At 41.0% G+C, this 22,603-nt stretch overlaps 1 protein-coding gene across 4 annotated transcripts in view; it reads left to right on the top strand.

Annotated features, from left to right (window-relative positions):
• LOC119431670 (transcription initiation factor TFIID subunit 4-like) overlaps nucleotides 1-22,603 on the top strand; it is a 99,498-nt gene that overhangs the window by 43,628 nt on the left and 33,267 nt on the right. For 3 of the 4 annotated variants that reach the window (XM_037699164.2, XM_037699169.2, XM_037699152.2), the window contains 10 exons: nucleotides 1,073-1,132; nucleotides 3,827-3,844; nucleotides 8,571-8,612; nucleotides 10,111-10,245; nucleotides 10,334-10,429; nucleotides 11,493-11,612; nucleotides 11,703-11,792; nucleotides 14,739-14,861; nucleotides 14,967-15,113; nucleotides 21,919-22,103. In XM_037699164.2, the coding sequence (XP_037555092.1) occupies nucleotides 1,073-1,132; nucleotides 3,827-3,844; nucleotides 8,571-8,612; nucleotides 10,111-10,245; nucleotides 10,334-10,429; nucleotides 11,493-11,612; nucleotides 11,703-11,792; nucleotides 14,739-14,861; nucleotides 14,967-15,113; nucleotides 21,919-22,103 (1,016 nt within the window). The remainder of the gene's footprint in view (nucleotides 1-1,072; nucleotides 1,133-3,826; nucleotides 3,845-8,570; nucleotides 8,613-10,110; nucleotides 10,246-10,333; nucleotides 10,430-11,492; nucleotides 11,613-11,702; nucleotides 11,793-14,738; nucleotides 14,862-14,966; nucleotides 15,114-21,918; nucleotides 22,104-22,603) is intronic. The other variant, XM_037699157.2, reaches the window with a different exon arrangement.

The raw sequence follows: 22,603 nt of genomic DNA, 5'->3' as shown, positions 1-22,603 counted from the left end.
AGAAGTGCTTGTTCCACTGTGTGCCTGTGGGGTGTGTACACCTCTTTGTCATAACTTTGTTTAGTTTGTATGCCTTGTATGCAAGATGCTATCACTTTTCATTTATGGTTGCATGTCTTTGTCTATATGTTTATCTACATGCTTATGCATTTGCTCTATATGGTGAATTTATTGTGTTTGCTTAGCTTTGAATAAAAGCTGTTACGGGATGCATGGCAATCTGCCTTACTTATATCTTTGTGTCTTTCTTTTTTGACTTGATGGTTTTTAATACACTAGAGATATTGCTTCTTTGCTGTTTCTGTGAAAGTGCAGAAAGTAAGGAGACATATTTTACAAACTGTACATTACTTCGTGCAACTCTTCTTACCTTTATCTTGTAGCAGAGTTGGTTTGTCGTGGAACAGTTTTATGTCTTCGCCCAGTGATGAGGAAGGGCTGTGTGTAAGCTCATTGTCAGTGGCTATCTGTTTTCACCATTGTGCACTATGCTGGTTTACAGCTTTTACGTTACCATTGTACGTTTATGCTTAGCTCTCACTACTGGAGTTTTAACTGACAGACCCTTCGAAGGTAATTTAAAGGCCTATTGAGGTCAGCTTTTATGCAATACCCCTTTTTTGTACTATTTGTATCTTTACCAACACTTTAATTTCAATACTACATACTGCGCTAGCAATTTGTACTTGACTAGCTTGAGGTAAAACCTGTGCTGCACTAACTTTAAGCAGAATTTCTCCTTAGAAAATGACTTTTCTTCTTGTCTTGATCTTGGTAAAGATTATGTAAGCTTGAAAATGGAGTTACTAGTTTATGAACTGTTGTAGTTCTGTTTATCGCTAAATTAAAAAGCATGCAGAACACAAATGCTTATGACGTGCACATCTGTGGCACTGGATGATATGGCAAAAAGCAGTAAAAGCATTTTTTAAGCATAGTGAAATAAAAATTGGGCATCTTTTTGTAGGCAGTGTTCTTTTGTATCCAAAGCTCCCTAACAAATGTTAAAAAGAAAGGTTGTTATACGAAGGAGTTCTTATGTGCTGGTAGTTAAAGAAGCCTATCATTGCAGAATTGCAGACACCAAACTCCTCTAGTTCGCCGTGCTCCTATTCACGAGCACATGAAACAGGTGAGAATAATATATCTTTTATTACTTTCAATGATTCAGAACTATGTTAGTATAATTTGTGCTTCTCTACTCTGATTGTGCATGTTTTGCCATTTTACCATCATTACACCAGCAGTGTACAGCCTCTATGTCTCCCAGATGTGTACAGCTGTAGGTTCTTTGCTTCAGTTTCACAGCTGCTATGTCAAAATATTAATTTGCAAAATATCTATTCAGCAGTTAATGGTTGACTTCAGAAATGAATGTAGCATTGTTCAAGGGTCACTGTGCAGATTTCTGTAAGCAATATATTTAAATGTTTAGGTTATTGATGAGTTTATTACTTATGTCTAGACACTGTATAGAGGCTTTTGAGTGTAATGGTTAACTCATCATCATTATGTTTCTTTTATAATAGTTAAGCTTAACTTATATATTATTTAACAGCAAAAGAATTTAGCTTAAGCTATCATTTTAACATGTAAAATTATATTATTTTGCACTTCAATAATCATGCATGTTCCTTAATGCCAGCATGACTGTGGTTGCAGTCATTCGTACTGCTATCCATAGAAGTTTTTGGAATACAGAACTTGCAAAAGAAAAGAAAAAATTGTTTAGCCTGAGATGACTTGTGCACTTTGCAGGCCATTTACAAACGTGGGAGGCTGCATACTTAAAGGGACACTAAAATAAATTTCAGTTCAGGATGTATGTTGTATAACCTATTGTATAGTTCACCACTGCACCATTCTGCCACATTCTAAAGCTCTAATTTATTTATAAAACGCACCGTTATTGCAGACACAAAATTTTCATACTGACTTTATAGGTGCTACTGGGAAATGCTTCACACTACGAATAATAGTTCTAGTAAGGTCAATGCGATTGGTTGATGCCCTTATATTGTTATTGACCGCACTTAAACTTGCTGCATTTGCATTTTTATAGAAAGCATAGTTATGTCAGTATTTGTATCATGGTGCTTAACAAAACTGGAAGAATCAAGTCACAACACCTGTATTCTCAAGTAGCACACCATGTGGAATTCTATCCACTCTTTTGGCGTAGTTGGCAATCTGCAACCTAGATGGTGGTACTAAACCACCTCACAGGAGATTAACTCAAAGTCGTGCAACAAGAACCCAGTACTTTGGTTCAAAGTAGTCTACATTCGTACATGCTGAAACCTCTGGTGCCATCTCGATGTGTGGACACAGCAGAGCATTTATCCAAGTGAAAATATGTGCATCATGAGTGTAGTTGCATCTTGAGGTCATTGTGACTCAAACTCGAAAACGCTAGCTTTCCTTTGGGTGCAAATGTCTCCATTTCCAGCTTTGGTGGCACTAGCTAGTCAAAGCCAGCACAATGGGGTTGGCCAGAAGGACTGCGTGGTTCTATTAGCACCAGTAATTAATACTTCCATTACCTTGCTCATGATTGATAATTGCATGTTATCAGGAGTGTGGCAGGTCTTTTTATGATAAGAGAAATGTGCATTTAAATTAACCTAAACCTGCGAAATGTGGTGTGGAGGCTTTGGATACAAATTTTTGGAAGCATTTAGACGAAAAATAAAATAGTCCTCAGCGTCCCTTTAAGCTTCTAAAAAATTGCAGTTTGTTGGCCTTCATGTTCTGAAAACTTCTATGGTCATGTGTACTCTTTTATCGTACTGCTGTGAATGTTGCGTTGGTAAAAGCTGTTGCTAAATAAGAGTGTGCCAACTAGGAAGGCCTTAGAAAGAAATGTTTTGTCTGTTAGTGCTTGTGTTCATGCATAAATATACTATTTGAACATAATGTGCACACAGATTACTCATTGCAACAGTAGATTGTGATATGATTAAGTGCATATTTGTATGTAGTTGTTTCAGCTGAAATTGAGGCGTATGAAGGCCTATCCAAATTTGCCCGAAGTGTTTGTCTCATGACTATACATTGTGTGTATCTTTGTAGTTGGATGCCTAACCCCAAATCGTCACTAGCTTTTTGCTTCCATAAAAACATTGCAGCTTTGTCCTAATTTTGATTGTAGCCAATGCGGTCATTTCTAGCAGACCAGCTTTCGTTAGAGAACAGCTTCCTTCCTAATTGCATGAACATTTACGCTCACTGTTCTATTAGTAACATGGACTGAGCATGATACAATGGTAGCTGCAGAAATCTTTGTTTCTTGCCTTGGGCAAGTATACAGAACTCTAAGCTCAAGAAAGAAATTTATAACATTAAATTTTTAATACGATAAGGCATTTAAATTCACACTTTTATCCTTTTATTTCTTTGTTAACATTAATGTACCTCTTGCATGTAGCCTTTCTTTCTTGCTTTGCAGGAAATAGCTATATACAAGGCAATTTTGCTCAAGTTCACACATGCCTAACTTATCTACTAACTCTAGCTTGTTTGTGGCATTTTTTTTTAAAATGACACGGAAAAAAAGTTGGAAAGCAATTGATGTATGTGTAGTAACCAGAGAGCTTTCCATTTAATTTTCTTCTGACTCGTATGTGTTTAAGCATCATACTAATTATTAAGTTAAGGCATGATTATTGTGAAACAGCATTGATTATCGTAGCACTGAGTTTCAAGTGCAGTGTGCTTTTCCTGCAGTATGCTTTGCTTTTGCTTACCTCCATTTTTTTGTGCTTCTCTTTGTGGTTCATGCTTTGACTTGCATGTGCTCTCATCTCAATTCCTTTTCATCTATGAGGCATGGCCGCATCTTCCGGTAAGACTCACTGATTCATTATGCATGAAGCATCTTGAATGCATGTTACATGCACTTTTGTATATGTGTTTATTGTGTGCTTTATTTCTTTAAGCTTTAATGATGAATTGTGTGCATGTGCTAAACTCGTCACTTTCCTTTTTTTTTTTTTACTTGAATGTTATAAAACTGAACAAAGCTTTCAAAGTGTTTCATTTTGTGATATCTTGTGATAGTTCTTGTTGTATTTTAAAAATATTTCGAAGTTTCCATTTATTGTCTTGATGCGTACCATCTACTTTAATATGATAATTTGTTGTTACAGCTACATTATGCTTTCTTTAATGGTGCACATGATCATAAAACTCATTATGTAGCATGTTGCCTCTTTCTCTTTTTTTTTTTGTAAATTAACATTGATCATGTGAAGATGAAGGGAAGCATGACAAGAACATTCCAGTTTTCTTACAAAATTGTTTATGCAGACTCCTACTGACTGTAATGTAATTAGCAGATCGATTAATTACATTTTAAGCCAAAATCATGTGCCATAAGGTAAATGAATGCTGTAAGATTTAAAAGGTAGTCTTTTTGGTTCTGGTTGAGGCTAAACACTGTTCCAGCAGAAAAAAAGACATGGAGGGGTGAAGAGTGGATGATAGGACACATGCCTCACTTTCAACTGGTTGTTTATTTTATATGTGACAAACATGTACATAACATGTATGCAGTCAGTCTGGATGTGGCAAGTAGCATGGTGATAAAAAGGCTGTGGCATCCACAGGCCTTAAACTGTGTGGTGTCAAGACAAGGGCAGCAACTAAACGGTGCTAATTTTGATGATGAGACCTGCCATGAAAAAGGAAAGGGGCTGCCAAGGTCAGGAGCAGCTGAGGGGGACAGTGCTAAAATGGGCAGTGGGGAGGATGAAAGGGGGGGAGGGTACCAAAAATGGAGTAGCAATGCCTAAAGATGTTGAAGTGGGGTTGGAATGTTAAAGGGGAGAGCTTGTGTACGAACAATTAAATTTTTTTTTGAAATGTACACACATTTGGCTGTAAGGTGCAGAAACATTGATTTAAACTAAGGTTTTTTGCACTGCAGGGATGGAATTACTGAGGTGTCAGAGCTCTTTTCAGATAATGAAATCTCTGTGGACCTGACGCATTTGTTACATTTTATATGCATTGAGTGTGCCCTAATAGGCTCCCTTTCAGTCTGGGTAGCAAAGAAGTGGAGAAGCATATCCTGGAGTGCACCTGCATATCCAGTTGGTATACTACGCTTGTGCTTCGTGCAAACTTCATGGCATGCTTCTTCTCACAAGCTTGTTTATTGCTCTTAAACACATTCTCGTGAGCTTCCTTGATGCTGGAAACATGACTTGCAAGCTATTTTTTAGCCACTTTCATCAGCCAGTTGAAATGCTGGGGCACATATGGAATACCTACATGCTTGGTAGTCTCGTCATCAAAGTTGGCATGGTTTAGTCACTGCACTTGCCTTGGCATCGCGCAGTGGTAAGGCCTGTGGATGATGCCACAGCCGTTTTGTCACAGTGTTGCCTGCTACAGTCTGGAGGGCCTGCATAATGTTTTGCTCTCTACTCCATGAAACATTTGCTATGCACAAAATAAACGACCACTTGAAAGTCTGGCGTGTCTGTCCTGTCATCTTCTCTTTACTTGCCTATGTCTTTTTCCACAGGAACAATGTTTAGTCACAAGGCAAATCAGTGTTGTCCTGCATGGCCAAAGGGACTTTCTGATGTGACAGCAAAGTTTGTATATGCTGAAATAGCAACTAATACAGTACATCATTTTCAACAATAGTAAAAACTAAGAATATGTGCTTAAGGCAAAGCAAGAAAACCTGCAAAAAAGGCAACAACCATTGTGATTGTGTTTACTATATGTAATAGCAGACATCAGTTCTGATGTCATGGTTCATGCATACATATGCTGGACTTGAAGGCTTGTATGACAACTAAACATGAACAGTGCATAAGCCCCCATGTTGCTTTTACGCAGTTCACATTTATTGTTGATTATCAAATAACCCAGTCAGTCACCTTACTAAGCAATAAAGTTTTAGTATTTGGTTTGTCAAGAGAACACATTGTGAAAGACAACGTGCAGAAAATTTGTTGATGTTTGCAAGTTGTGAATAATAGCCAGAGTTGGCCTTTAAGAAAAAATTGCAGGCAGTCTGTGTATGCTGCATGCTTAATGTATTGCCGTTTAGGAGGATTTACTTATGTTAGCAGGTCATGAAAAGAACAACAAATGGGTTGCTAGGTCTCTTGTAATGAACCTGAATATTTCTGTTTTGAATGTGGCTTTCAGTAATCTTTAGACATGGTCGTTTTCCTAGCATGTTGAACAAAGAAATGGTGTGGCCAGGCTATAAAGTTGCACATAACTCTCGTGACTTTTTGGACATAATTGTAACTTGCAAATTAGCAGTTACTTGAAAGTGAGACGAGATGCATTGCATGGGATTGTTATAAAGTTATCAACACACTTTTATGCTCAAAGAATAGGCTGTTCAAATTTGATGCATCAGATGTTTCAAAAATTAAAGGGGCACTGCAACACTTTACATGGTAAGAAAACATTTCCCATCTGTAGGCAGTGCTGCCATAAACATGCAAGTGAATTATTATTCCACAGCAGGGAGACCACAATCTCGCATAAAGGATCACTCGCTCTCTCCTGCTGTATTCAAGGCGCTCTTTATTATATCCCACCTATGACATCACAGAACTGTGCAATAGACGCCAGCGATTGCGTGATTGTTCAGATTGTTCATGATCCTGAGATACTCCTGACTGAAAGCTTGTGCACTTGTGCAAAGCTCCCAATCTTTTGGCAAATAGGGAAGTGATGTTTGTTAAGGCATTCTGCTCATCCTGTCATCATTCCTTTGTTGCTCTCTACACCAATGTCAGTTGCCAATTTTGAAAAGCTACCATAAATGCAATGCTGAAAGAGGAAGAGTAAGAAAGGAGAAGTTGGGGGGGCAGAGCATTCCTATTGGCACTGCCCCCGCTGACAGGAAGCCTTGTGTTGAGAAAGAATGCGGAAAGTAAACATTGCACTCTTTATATCTCTATTATTGTTAGGTTCTTTTCAAAAATTTATTAAAGGCATTACACTTACTCCAATGCATTCTCAGTTTTGAAGAACGGTGTTGTGGGCCCCTTTAACTTTTAAATGTACTGCTGATTGTTGGCCTCATTTAAGAACACGCAATTGGAGGCATTGCACTTATTCCAATGCATTCTCAGTTTTGAAGAACGGTGTTGTGGGCCCCTTAACTTTTAAATGTACTGCTGATTGTTGGTCTCATTTAAGAACACGTAGTACCTAAAAAAGTTGCACTGTCCATCCTTTGAAACTCCGAGCTAGTTGTGTGTAGTGACACTTCACTGTACTTGTATTGCTGAGTCTCAGAAAACATTAATGAATTCTTGCAACCTCAAACTCGCATATCTTTAGCATCGAAAGGTCTTGAAACAGAATCACATTTGTAGCACAGTTAACTTCCATAAGTTCCCTGTTTCACACCTTATATCAAAATATTTTTTTTGTGGACTGCAGATATCTCAAAACCTTGACTGATTGGAAAGGGCTGCCATTGATAGGTAACTCTAGCTCTGTGTGAACCTTAACTCCCAACATGTGACCGACATGGCCAAACTCGTAAATGAAATTTTGTGGATGCAGGAAAGTGATCTTCCATGAATAGTCATTTTGTTCTTAAATAATTTGGAATGGGAGGCAGAGCTATAAAAATGCATGGGATGTTATCTCATGGAATGCTAGAAAGAGGGGAAAAAACAGTGCAGGCAAGATAGCTACAGGAGGAAAGAGCAGTAGAGAGCTTATCCAAATGGCACAGATGCTGATGCTATTAAAGAGATGCTATTTTCCACTGAAAACTTATTTTCAGCAGCAGCTTGATTGTGCCTTTTTTGAAGTTCTTATTATGTTGAGAGTGAAGTGGAAATCTCCAGTCTCGTGACGAGCAATAGAAGTATGCTCACTGAATGGCAGCACAATTGAATACATACTGAAATATCTAGGCTCCAAGTGTGCCTATTGCGATGCAAGTTTGACTCTGATATCACAGAAGTTTTCTCACATGATGAGATACTGCAGAGGTGTTTAATATGTGAGCACGTAGACATCCCGTATGGCACTGCATCCTTTTCTATTTTATGCTTGTCAAGAGCACTCGAGCTATAAGTGTATTTGAGCATGGCAGTTTTGAAGAAATTGCCTTGTACCTTAGTTATGTTGCTTTGAATTCACAGGTGCACTCTAGTGCTTACCAACAGAAGTGCAGACTGCACCAATCAATTTATACACATGTCTGCTGCGAGGTTTTCCTACTCGTGGTTCCTATACTGCATAGCTATTATTGACTGAAATGTTTACTTGGAAGCTACAATATAGATGGTTTTCTAGCACTCCATACTGTGTAACCTGAATGTCTAAATTTTTTGCTTGTTTATTATGCGTAGTATGAAAAGTGCATCCAGACAGTAAGCAATAGGAAGTTGTTGTTTACACATGCATGCAATATGGAACATTTTATAATTTTGGATCTTATTCTTTTATAACACACCCTGTAAGGAAAAATGCCATCTATTCAACAAGCAACATCTTTCTTTTTTATTTCAAATGTGTTCTTATGCTTTCACCTGGCTAGGAAGGCTAATAGGTCATTTATTGCTTTACAGAACCTTGGGACCCAACCTGTGCAGCAGCTTCAAGGCAGAAAAGTAAGCTATATTTATAGCCACATCAGCATTTGTGATCTTGGTAATCTTATCTAAAGACTTGGGAGATTCAGGCAAATGAGGTTAGAGAAATTTGCCTTTGGTTTAGCATGATGCTGTTGTAAAGTATAGGTTCTGTAGGTGCAGTGCAAGGAGACCTACATTTATTTCACTCTTCATCACCAGGGTGCATATTATTTGAAAGTGCCAGATCAAAATTTGAGTTATCTAGTGACAAAATTGCCTGAAACATTCTATGTGCTTGTGGATGTAGCTGGTAGATACGACCTGAGTTATCTAGTGCCAAAATCACCTGAAACATTTTATGTGCTTGTGGATGTAGTTGGTAGATATGACCAAGCAAGTTTTGTATGGTATGTATGGCTGCTAAAGGAATTTTGTTAACTTGGAAAAAAGTAAAAAATACCACTTAGTAAGTTGTGGTGGTATGTACAGTTGATAAAGGAAGTTTAGCAACTTATAAAAAATTTAACATGTGATTAGCCAGTCAATGTGTGCACAATATAAGCCCAGCTAGCTCATGGAGGGATGCAATGGCTAGGATGACTTGATGCAATGGCTAGGATGACTTGATGCAGTGGCTAGGGTGACTTATTCTATATTTGACTTTACATCTCTTATATCTTGCTGACATTTTACAGCATGTTATAGAGGTTCTTTTCTTGGAACATTGTTTTAATACTTGATTGTATTGTCTCACTAAGGCCTTTTTTAAAACAGACTGTGTTAAATTTGTGCCATTTAAAGGGACTGTGAATAAAAAAAAAGAATTCTAATCTATATTCATAGCATATACTACAAAATACCTTGTTTTTACACGTGAGCATTACAGAGGGAATTGTCCAAGGTGCTGCTGCACATAGCTGATATAGTTTCAATTCCTGCCATGTACTTTTGATGAGACTAGGCTCCAGGTTATGATGGTCTTTGGGCAGCTCTTCATGTCTTGAAACCACCACTGCTCTCAGAGAGAGCCATGGTACTAAAAACTGTTTTGTTGGCTTCTATAAAAATTGAAACAGCCTACCAACAGCATAGTTCTCCTAGTGAGCAATCCATACTTGTCAGCACAATTCTTGTTTTCTCGCATCTACCCATCAGTTTCTCATGATGCATTGAAGTTCAGTTGTGATATTGAGCTGTAACATCATGAATTGTTCCACAAATGTAACGGGAAGGGGATTGAAAAATTTCTTTTAATTGCCATCATTTGGCAAAGGACTATCATTCTTGTGTCAAAACTAGCACGATAGTTTGAACAGGCCAAGCTATTCATTCCTGCAGACGATGCAGTGTGCTTTGGAGCTTAGTTAAATTAAAGTGTCCTTTTTGCATACCCTATTTGAAAGTTCGTTTACATTGTGATATGCTTTCAGTTATTATTTACTGGTGGTATGTTTCCCTTAACTTGTTAAACTGCAGACAAATGCAACGCCATTATTTACTGGTGGTATGTTTCCCTTAACTTGTTAAACTGCAGACAAATGCAACGCCAATGGTGGGTACAGTCCTGCAGCAAGGTCAGCCAAGTATCAACATTGTGCCTACAGTGCCCAGTAGCACCCCTATCCAAACACTGGGGCAGCCACTGCAACAGCAGACCGTCACGGTTAAGGTATAGCTTTCTTGTTGTTCTTGCACTCGTGGTCATTATGAAGGCTAAAAAATTGTTGTTCCTTGAAATTGCTTATCTTTGTTCCTAGGTGGCAGCCACTACTACTACAGCTTCTGTTACACAGCCTCTCACCATTCAAACAACTGTTGCTAACAGCCAGTCTGCTGCCACAACCCCATCTCAGGTGAGCACATGGTGGCTCTCTCTGGCTTTTTTCTGGTTTGTTTTGTGCTTTATTCAGAGGTATAAAAAGTGTAATATGGAAAGAAATTGTAGTGAGGAATGTGATTGTAGTAGTGAGCCAGAGATATATGCTCTTTAGAATAAAGACGAGAAATGTAGCACAAGTGAAAAGTATAATAAGAATTAAAACAACATGTATAGTGTCACTTCCAGCTTGTTTATTCCCAGAAGGCAGACAGTACACTCACTACATGGCCAGAGCAGCAGGAGCGAATGTCAGAGCATAATAAAATTGATTGAACAGAAAACTAAATTCATTAGTATTGAGCGCACTGGACATTTTCCCATGTATTTTCCTGTTTTCAGATAAAACATGCCTTGGCCAGCTCATGTGTTGCAGCTTCTTTATATTTGCAGATAGACATGCATAGTCTTGCCCAACAATGTATTATGTATGTGCACTGCAAAGAATACGTACTCACTATGAATGTAATTTGTATTTTAAGGTCAGTATTAAAGATATATTTGTGGTGACATGACTGAAAACACATGGAGACGACAAACAGGAATGAAGTACATGCAGTAGGCGCTTATTGCAAGTGCTTATTGTGTGTAAATCATTCTTGTTTGTCTTATTGTGTTTTTAATAATGTTATCAGTGCGAACACCTGCGTGGTTATTAGATACCAATTAACTTCTATAGCAGGTCTGATAGGTTCTAAAGCTTGGGTCCATAGCCAAAACACTTTACTAGGATTAAGTGCGAGGATACAGGCTTGATTCCTGCCAATAGGAGTTGTTGCAGTCAGAAATTTGTATGAGCTAAAAACAGAAATATTGGCACTGAGTTTTGGTGCATGTTAAAGAAATTGAGAAGGTCAAAATTAATTCAGATTATTCCACTTGACTATAGTGTCCCTCAAAATTCGTATGCTGTTGTTTCTGCAAACTGGTTCTGTAAAAAATGGTCTCTCTTCCCCACAGTGACACAAGTCTGCTTATCTTTCATTGTAGAAATGTAGGATCTAGAAACTTCAGGTTGGACTATGCTGCATATGTTTCAGATGTCACCAAACACTGCCAAGAAAAAATGCAAGAATTTTCTGTCCACTTTGATACGGCTTGCTAGCGATCAGCCGGAACAAGTTGCCTCTAATGTCAAGGGTCTCATCCAGGGGCTCATTGTAAGTGATACATTTACGATCAAATTTTTTCTTGTTTTGACTGAGTGGCTAGTAATGTGTCCCTCTTTGGTGTTTGTTTACTTCTCACAGGATGGAACGATTCAGCCTGAAGACTTCACAAATCAGCTTCAAAAGGAGCTTAATTCTTCGCCACAGCCATGCCTTGTACCTTTTCTAAAAGTAAGGCTTGTGTTTGCAGTGACTTCTTTTTATAGGTGTTTATTTTGTGCTTGAGATGTCGGTATGGTCTGAGTGCATACTGTCGACATGATTGCAGACAAATTTCTTAGATGATATTGAAAATGTTATCAGTTTACAAGACATGGCTTTCACAAGATAGTTACAGTTGTATAACAGCACTGAAATTACAGGGCCATCTCTCTTTCTCTCTCTAATGCACGCATGCGCCCACACTCACACAGTCGAACCTTGATATAATGAACATGGATGTAATGAATTATCGGATATAAAGAAGTAAATTTAAAATTTGGTTAATCATGCTTTAATTCAATGGGGTATTTTCTGCTATAACGAAATCGAAAATGTGGGATCCGGCGTGGTGTCGGTTATAGGCATGTGCAAATTTTTGTTTGCACATGCCTCATAAATATATTCTGGTAGCAGAAATGCCAAATACTGTTCTCGACTGATTTTTCAAACGTCGGATCTTTCGGACCTGTGCGATTATTTGGATTTCCTCTGCGGCACTGTCACCTAACCCTAATACAAATGTATAATAACAACTGGAATTTCAGAAGCCACACAGTGTATCATACATGAACTGTGTGCGCAATGCCGCAAACACGGCTGCCATGAACATAGTTGCCGTCATGTTGACAAGGCATGAAACTGCAACTTTGGCTGTTGACTACTGACGAAGCGGTGCTGGTTAGGCTTAGCAGACTAAGCAAGCAGTGCTGCTGTGAAAAAAATTTGTCTCCGGCTGACAGAGTGGCTGGTGACAAGCTGTCACGAGAAGCTGCCCATACTGTCGCCTTATCGGTGATTGACTCTGAGATCAGATGCACAAGCTAGGCTGATAGATGTAGCAGCAAAGTTCGCTTCCATGTGCAGTCCCCTCCATGTTCAGAAAGTCTTTCGTTGGTGATACTCAGCAATAGCAACTTGAAATGGCACAAATGGGACGCGCGCATGCATTTTGACCTGTGGCTTGGCTTAGTTGGACCACAGACAGCAAGCCAGTGTGCCTTTCTCGCATGATAAAACTGATTGCACGGTTCTATGTTCACAGCAATGTAGAGCACATGTATGCAATTTATTGGTCCCGTGCCTCGTATCAATATGGCAAGCTGCCGACGGGCCATCAAAATCTGCAAGAGTACCTTTGCCGACCTGTCGGAGGCACCTTGCTTGCTTCTTTCACATAGACCTGATTGGAATTTTTTTCTTGCAGATATCTGCGTGTGTTAGAATATACAGTGGAACCTCGATTATACGTCCCTTGGTTATGCGACGACCCGCATTTTACGACGAATTGGTTTGGTCCCAGCAAAACCCCCATAGAAATAATGCATTAGTAACCTTGATTACATCACGCAATTTTACGCCGACCCCGCCTCATACGACGCTTCTGTTGGTACCGTCCGAGAAAAAAAAAGAAAAGCCCTAAGCAGACTCAGGCTGGCTCGTGAGCACACTGCAGCCGGCTGATAACGAGTATGCAGTGCTGTATTCACCCGAATGTAAGCTGACCGCGATTGTAACCCGAGATGAACGGAAAAAGAAATGGTACCTTTATTCAAGGAATCGCAATTCGGAAACTTGTTCTCTTCACTCATCATCGTCGTCGTCTGAAGAGGAGACGGAGCTTTCCTTGGACGGTATTCTCGGGCGATCACTTTCGTGGATAGTTTCACTTTCGTGAAGTTTCACGTGACTCGGCACTGAAAAGTCCCCACCAAGTGTTTCTGGCGCAGTCCTAAGCATGCTATCAGCGCCAAGAGCGCTGTCGCCCATATATTTCGAGGGGTTCGGTGCCGGGACGAGCAGAGTCTCGCGAAACCGAAACTATCTCCAGAAGTAATGGCCCGAGGATCAGTCATCTTCCGTGCCGTCAAGCTTGTTTGAGATATAAGTACTTCTTCAAAGACTGCACAAACATTTCTTTTGGGGTCAGTACCAAGCCACTTCAGGTTCCACAGAGCCTTCCCGACTGGCCTCGCACTTAAACAGGGCCTGCCGCTGGTCCCGCCATCCGCAATTCGTTGACGTCGAGACACCGAGCTGCGGGAGACTTTCCCAGCTCCTCGGCGATCAAAATTGCTAGTCTCTCGAAGCGGCCGTTGTACCGAATGCGCTGCGTCGCCATAATGTCGCGATTGAACGGAGTCGAAAAGCAGAAGGCCATAGGGTATTGCGGCATCGTAACCAGGCACAAGCACAGCAAAAACAGCGTCAATTCCAATCAAAAACAAGTTCTGACTTTGGTCAACTTGTATATGGATTGGATCGAGGTGTAAAGTTACAGGTTGCCAACATAGCACTAGAAATCGTGGAATTTAGAGCATTTGTTCTAAAATGGCCAATTTTGTTGTTATTCAACATGAGGGTTGAGTTCAAGCAATGAAAATGATGAAAAATATGTGCGTTACATCAATAAATACGGTAATTTCTTTATAATTTAATCTACCTTCCTTGGAGCAGTGCAGGTTCGTGCCACGGGCTTATTCAGGCAGTCTGTACCCGTTTTTTGGGCAAGACTGAGCATCACTGCCTATATTCATAATTTTTCGATTATACGACACCCGGATTATACAACGTTTTTGCGCGGTCCCCTGAAAGTCGTACAATCGTGGTTCCACTGTAATTAATAGTAGGTACTGAAGGTGTTTTTGTGTCCAAAGGGACTTTGTTATGACGAAGTTAAACTATATATATATATATATATATATACACACATACATACACATAACCTAGTTTTACTCATTAACTTCTATGTAGTTTCATGCTCCTCCATCTTCCATTCTTGATAGACTGCAGCCTAATGTCAACCATTTCAGCATGTTTCTGCATTTTTAATATTCAGTGTTTGTTGTAGTTCTTGAAGTCTTATTGTTTATAAGGGGAGTTCATTATATGCTGAGACATCTTGATGTGTGTCTTCAGAAAAGCCTTCCATACCTGCGACACTCTCTTATGACGAAAGAACTCACCATCGAAGGAGTGCGGCCACCACCACAGGGTGCAGTTACGCTGCCATCAACACCTACCATTATCCCGAATATCCAGGTTGGTTGCACTTTAAAAATTTATCCACACTTGTGTGGCACGTGAGTGCATGCTAGTAGAGGCACCAGTGCCAGAGAAGCAAGTTGATTGTACCTCGTTGTGCAGCAAGTGGCTGGAGTGGCGCGGCCAGCGGTACCTCATGCGACAACACAGGTACGGGTGATGACACCAACAACAGGTGGCCTGGCAGCACAGCTGGCTAACACAGCAAACATCCAGGGTGTCCTGGCACAACACCAGCGGCTGGTCACGGTGGGCTGCTCTTTATAATCTACAGCCATATTCTTAATTGATTATTTTAGGGGATGCCACTTTTAGTGCATGTTGATTGTGTAAAGCAGACGTGACTGGGACTAAATAGTGGCACACTTACCTGCAGCATTATTTTCATGTCACATAGTTCTCGAGTACATTGACAGGATGCTCGTTGCTCCAGTGAACCATTGTGCATCAGTATGAAACTCGGGACACACATTGCTCCTGCATCAAGAGTTGCGAGACTTCAAATAAGATTTACAGAAAACATTCTTCTGAGCGTCAACTTCGAAGTCCCCCAAATCTTGTTCCAGGGTAAACATAACCGAAAGGTCAGTCTTATTGGATTCCTTGAATTATGCAGAAGCTGTTGCTTAGCAAAGACTGAATAACTGTTTTTTTGCTAACTTTTCTGGAAAATTAAGTAAAGGAAGCTTGCAGAACGTTAGGACCAAATGACATAAAAATGTGCCTCATATGTGGAATAGGCACATAAATTTACATCTATCTAGAAGTATTTAACACCCTAACATGCAGATTAAAGATAAGAAAAAAAAGTTTCGGTCAAAGAACCAGCACGCTCCTTAACCCCTTTAACTGCCATGACAAATTCCGAAGAAATGATTAAAAGTGTGAAATTGTTTTTAGACCTGCATGTTTTACACCAATTTTGTTTTAAAGATACGATTACTAGAGGTGGGCGAATATTAAATATTTTGAATATAAATCGAATACAAATAGTGAGTATAGAATATTGAATAGTCAAATGAACAACCCATATATGTATTTACAGCAGCAATATGTATTTCTGTATAAATAGGTCGCACGCCTGAACTGACTAACCCAAGAAAGACAGCTATCTGGGGAAAAACTGGTTTTAAACACATATTTAGAGCCTGGTTGAAAACGAGCTTTCCAACATTAAATGGCTCCTGTGTTGAATGTTTTACAAAAGTACTAAATAAATGGTGGCCATGAAACGATACGAAGTTGCAGAAAAATAAAACAAAAAAGGCTGTTCAAGAACTTCTGTACCTTAAACACATGTAAAAGAGCCTGTTGCAAGCAAAAAATCTCTGGGCGTAGCATAAAAAATAAAAATGCTGTATGACTAGACTGGCAAAAATACTGAACGACAGACTGCAAGCAAAGCTCACACGTTTTCATGTCGGCGTCCACCACAAAACTGTAAAACAAAATTGGCATTATTCATTTTGTTCATACAATTCTTTGAAACTTTTGCTGTTGTTTCACTTTATATAATATGCGATACTTCATTTAGCAGATGGAGAACAGTAACATGACTAACAGTCGATTATAACAAAATATTCATTGAGTTTCTAATATTTGAAAATACCGAATAGGTCCTTTTCGAATACAAATACGAATACAGTGCAGTCCACATATAACGATATATCGGCTATAACGATGAGTCGACCTAAGAGTATCAACTTATGCATTAGGGCTATGAGAAAAAAGATCCATATATAACGATATGTTATTCACCGCATATTGGATATAACAATTGAAATTTTGCTTCTATTCGGCGTTTTTCATGTAGAATAATCGTGAAATTTGCGTTCCTAAGTTGCCCCTAACCGAGACGGGGCGAAAAGTTTGCCTACGCGAGTTTGTATCTGCTGCCATTACCGTGCAGCGCATCCCGCTCGCGCGCAGATTGCGAAAGCCACGGAGACCAACGCAAGTTGGCGCAGCGCGCACAAGATGGTGCCAGCTGCTTCGCGCCCACGTCGCCGGCAGTCGTGCGAGCGTCCATAGAAGAGGGGGGGTGGGGTGGGGCAGAACAAAGCGATAAGCGAGGGGCGCCTGCGCTTCCTCCCACTCTCTCTCTCAACGAGCGTGGATTCAGCGCGAGGTGCGCCACTTGAGATGAAACTGCAAATTTTGAAAGACTCGAAGAGGTATGAGCTCGTGCAGTCGATATCGACGATTATGAAAACCAGGAGCGCCACGATCATGAAGGCACCGATGGGGCGATTGTTGTCGCGACAGACGGCGGGGTTGTACGATGGAGGCGACGACAGCAGCAGCAGTGACGACAAGATTGACAATGGCCCGTCTTTGACACCGACCCCGATGTTCAACCAAAGCGCAATGTCGTCGATCGAGTCGCTCATTGAATTCATGCACGGTAAATTAAAGCCGCCAGTGTTCGCGCAGCTGATGGACGTGATGCACACGGTGGTTGTGAATCCGAAACTTCCATGAAAGCAAGTGCAGATTTCTATTTCAGTGCACCTAACGATTGAGACACTATTTAGAGGTATAAATAAACGTTTTATTTTTCACAACCTACTTTCTACAACGTCAATTTTTTTTATCGCAAGTGGCAGTTTCGGTTTCGGGACTGCCAAGGTATATTCGGCATTTTTTTTTTCGGCAGTCCAGATATAGTGATGATCGGTTATAACGATCGGATTTCTCGTTCTTCTCGATATCGTTATAAGTGGACTGTACTGTAGTTAGCGAATAAAAAGTCGCAGTTTTGCCTGAAAGGCGAAGCATCGATTGCGATAGCAAATTAGTGGACAACTATACAAAGTAAAGATAGTAGTTTTATCGTTTGTGTAAACCTGTTAACATAGGCACACAAACTAAATTAACAAGCATGATGTCATGCGCGCACAAGCAAACTGAACGCATCTCACTCAATGACCGCTGTCGAAACGCTGGAGTGAGCCAACGCAGCAGCAGCAGCGAGCGAATTGAGCTTCGTGCCGGCGCTCGCATCAACGCGATCTTAGCCACGAAAACACGGGGAGAGTGGACTGTGCTCCCCCCGCAGATGGCTTTTGAGACAAAGCCGGGCGGGCGGGCGCTCGCGGCGCAAAACCCCCCTCCCCGGAGCCTTCCATACCGGCGGGACCACGCAGCTGCAGTAAAGCGGAGCCCCTCCACCTCCGTACCCTCCCTCCGCAGCGTTGTGCTTGACTGGAAGAATGCGCGCTTTCTTTCCGCTTCCCGCCCTTGTTTGCGTGAGCCGCGATTGTCGGCTCACAGTCGCATGCTTTCACTCGCACAAACTGCGTACGGCGCTCGGCGACAATTTATCGCCTGTGGACTTTATACGGAACCTCACGGCGACGGCAGAAATTTGCCTAGAGTGTCCATATAATTGATATCGCACTAATATTCGATTGGTATTCCGAACTTCGAATATATTCGCCCACCCATAATTTTTACTGCTGCTGCACAAAAACAATAGCAAGAGTCACTGTAATATTTATTTGTCAAAATTACAAGAAAATGCACGTATACACATGTGCAAAAATTTCTGGAAGTTCATGACGAGTTCATGTCATCTGCACCAAAGGACGCTCGTTGTGATGATGAGTTACGTCGTTGTCGGCAGTTAAGGGGTTAAAGGCATTGAGTTCATTCACATCATATTTGAAGGCAGCACGGCTGAGCTGTGCAAGTGCACTGTAAGTGTACTCTTTTCAATTATTATGGGCTTTCTTTCAGTCATGTATGAAAAACCTGCGCAAAAGATAAGGTGTGCTCCAAATTGCTAAAGTTATGTTTTTAAAAGTGATCTAAAGCTTTGGTGTTGACAGGTGGACCATAAAATTAATTATTAAACATTTGGCTTATAATTAACAGAAAGATAGCAAAAACTGCACAGTTACTGCATTTGCACAGAAGGCCTAAGTTTCTTGCAAGACTTGGTGCATCATCATGTTAACTATGACACTTTGTATGACCCAAAAAAATTCTGTCTCCATTCCACCCTGTGAAAGTAGATGTACAGGGAAGCTAGTGCGGACATTAGACAAGTACCACTACCCCAACTTACGTTAGACGACGTTACACAAGCACCACCACCAAAAGCGACCGTTCGCCTAGCTCAAATGAGTTATTGAAGTACCATATATACTCGCTTAATGAACGCACTCTTTTTCCCCAAAATCCAAAGTAAAATTGGGGGGTGCGTTCATTATGCGGGGTAAATTTTATGAGAACTTTTTCGAAACAGCAAAAATTGAAAAGTAAGACGGTAATGATTTAAAATGCATTAGATAACTTATATTTGCAGTAAAAATGCACATATACTATTTGCAAACTGTAACAGCGCTGTTATTGCACTTCACTCTGCATCGGAACCACCAGACCTGTTGTCCTCACAGCCGCTTCCGGCCGTCTGCCGTTATCGCAAGCAAGCGCTGCTTTTCGGCACCTGTTGTTTTGACAACCATGCTGTGTGCGTCTCTTTTATCGACCGTCCTGCTCATCGGCATGTCAGAGTTTATCGGTGTCTGATCGGCATGTTCGTTTTGTGAGCAGATAAACTCTCTGTCCAGCTGCGGGCGTATAACTCGACTTGGGACCCATTGCACACAGCAAAACCAAAGACGGGCATAAAAGCAAGCAACAGACAGGCAATTTCTACACTGTGCACGACTAGGCTAACTATGCCGACCAAGGGCCGGCTGCCCCTTCTTCACTTGGACTCTCCCATGCGCTGTGCCTGGCTATGCATTGCACGCGCGCTCTGTGCTATTACGTCAGAGTAAAGTCCGTAAACTGCGTAAAGTAACTGTTGCAGAGAGCCAGTCAAGTTTTTTTTTTCTCTCTAAAGTCTGCGAGGTGCATTAGTGCCGGTACTGGTGGCAAGGTTGTGGTGAGAACAGGCCGAGCGTTATCACGGTCCTCTTTCCATCAGGCCCCAAGCTACCGTGATAACACGCAGCCTGTTCTTACTGCATGCTTACCGTCAGTGTTCTCTCGTCTTGGCTTTGCTGTCAGCTCCTTAGCCATCAAACCCACCGCCCCTGCCGGTGGGCTGCCACGGCATGTTTGCCGCTAGCGTGTATGTTTAGCCTACAGAAGTTAGGTGCAGAATTTTGTTTACTTGATTTCGGCATTTCTCACATGGCATCATTATGAAGTATTTCCAACACAGTGACGGGAATTGAGATTAAGTGTGCTTGCTTTAAAAACATGTGCGAGAGTAAAGGATTCTAGTCTCTCCGGAAAACTACAGCATGGCCGTTCGATCGTGGGACTGCACAGTTGCAAAGTTTGGGGTGTGTTCATTACGCGAGGAAACAAAATAAAGTCAGATATTTTGTGACCAATCTGGGGTGCATTCATTACGCAAGTAAATAAGGTACTAATTGAATTTCTCAATTAATATGCATCAGCAAATTTGTAAAGTACGACTTATGCACAACCTGCAGAAATGATAGCATCGGATTGTAATTCGAATATATGAGAAAACATAATTATGCTATGGGCACGGAAACTCAAACACAAAGCTTTCCAGCTGTCGTTTTTTGGGTGAGCACGCCACGAAACATCCTTACCAACTAGAGGCTAACAGCTTTGCTGTAATGTCTGTGAGAACATAGTAAAAGGAATGGCAACACAAGACATAGAAGTATATAGGACAGGTGCTGTGTACTCCTGTCTTGTGTTGCCGATCCTTTTGCGCTGTCTTTACTGTAAAGGTCAACCAAATTGCCCAGTTTTAGGCTCTATTGCTGTGAGAACAGCGAGTTCTCTCTATGCAACTTTCAGTATAAAACTTACACTCGTCTTTTTTTGCATATGCCTGGTGTTGGAAGCTCTGTCTAGAAACTGAAATAAATTTTTTTAAAGAGGAGTTGGAGCTGTGCACTCTTCCTCTTTATCTATGTTACAGTGAACTTTGTCGGGAAACTGCCTTTTCTGTAGGATTGTTTTGAAGTCCCTCCTCAGAAAACTACCAAACCAACTTAACTAGACTGCATTAGTCTAGTGGTTGTGCTTTTTCTATGCCTGGTACTAGCATTGCAGTAAAAGTAGATAGAGTAATGGAGTATTACTTTGATTTTGTGCGGACGCCTTTTCAGAAAACTCCCAAACCTAGCCTAATCTAAACAGTATTGGGCTTGATTGTGCTTTTTCTGTGTCTAGTACAGTCGACTTCAATTAATTCGACCCTGACGGGACCGACAAAATTGATCGAATTATCTTGTGGGTCGCATTAAAGCAGATGCAAAAAAAAAAAAAAAACACCCTCAAAAGACACCGCTGATTCATTAGGCAGTATTTGCCTGATTCCAACACGCCCCACAATCAAATGCAAACGCGCTTTCTATGTGTCCAAAGTAGAAGACTAATGTAGAAATAATATTACAGCTCCTAAACAAAGTAGAAACCTAACTCACACCAATTTTTTAGCAAGAAAAAAACGGCAAGGGTCTAATACGTGTTGCACCATGGTGCCTGGGGGAGGGAGAGGGTTTCTAAAGTCAGCTTCGCCGCAATACATCAGTTTTGTGCGGTAGGCATACATATGCCGTGAAGGTGGTCTTGGTTTTGTAGCAGGCAATTTTCGGCCCAAATGTTTTGGAAAAGAAAGGCTCGTGTTAGAATTGGGTAAAAACCGTAATAAGACATTGTGAGCTACGGTTATTGCTTGAAACTCTTCATTGGGCAGGCTGGAAATAGGCGTTTTCAAAGGGAGATGACGTGTGTTCAACGCATTCACTATCCCCTAAGCTCTGTCGAGATAGATGTTACGACTAAAGGGGTCACTATTAGGGTCACCATAGGGGTCAGGTGCGTGCGTGCTGACTCATCAAATGTGAATTATCTGCGAAGGTCAATTTTAGGATCGAAATAACACACGTTTGGGCTCATAGAAATGCATGGGTCAAACTGGAGTCAAATTACCGGAAGTCTAATGTACTTATACTGCAGTAATGTAGATACAATAATGCAGTATTACTGCAATTTTGTGCAGACTTTGGAATGAAATATGCTCAGTCTAATGTCTTTATGTGTTGTTCTCCAGCCACGACCAGCGACAACAGTTGTAGCTCCTGGTACGAAAAGTTTGTTGGTGGCCAAGACAAGCAACTTGACTGCAGCTTTGTCACCAGCCACAGTTGGAGCATTGCAGACCAAGGTGGCCACACCTGTACCAACTAGGACGCCTGTCACTGCCCTCAAAGAAAAACGTACCTACTCTTCACTCAGGTATGTAGGTGAACTTGTACCATATATTTTTGTGGAAGAGCCACACCCTTAAAGTTGGGTAGAAATATTTTTAAGTGGTATTGGAGAGGGGGAAAGGAAATTGGATGTGCATGTCATGCACCCCCCTTCCCAAGTGCTTACGTTATCAGCCGTGATTGTGTGGCATGCACTGTGCTAACTGTAAGTGATATCGATATGATGCATAGAGGCGCATTGCATGACATATTAAGATCCTCCTCAGTCTATTAGTTGCTTTACTGTTGGTACTCAGTTGGAAGCTGTCGTTGCATAATCCGCTTGGTGCCACACTGCTTGTCCTGTCGTGCTTTCTCCCTGTGCATGTGCATTTGTGCAGCGTGAGAGCCCAAGAAGCTGTTTTGTGGAGATAGCGCCTGCCACTAAACGCTGCCTTGAATGCGCATACATTGTGCACAGAGATCTGTTGTAGTTTTAATTACGTTTGTGCAGAGAGCTTTTGTCGCCCCTTGCCTGTAACCATG

The sequence above is a fragment of the Dermacentor silvarum genome, chromosome 1, assembly GCF_013339745.2.
Source record: "Dermacentor silvarum isolate Dsil-2018 chromosome 1, BIME_Dsil_1.4, whole genome shotgun sequence".
Classification (NCBI taxonomy): domain Eukaryota; kingdom Metazoa; phylum Arthropoda; class Arachnida; order Ixodida; family Ixodidae; genus Dermacentor; species Dermacentor silvarum.
This window is presented reverse-complemented; position numbering and strand designations above follow the sequence as displayed.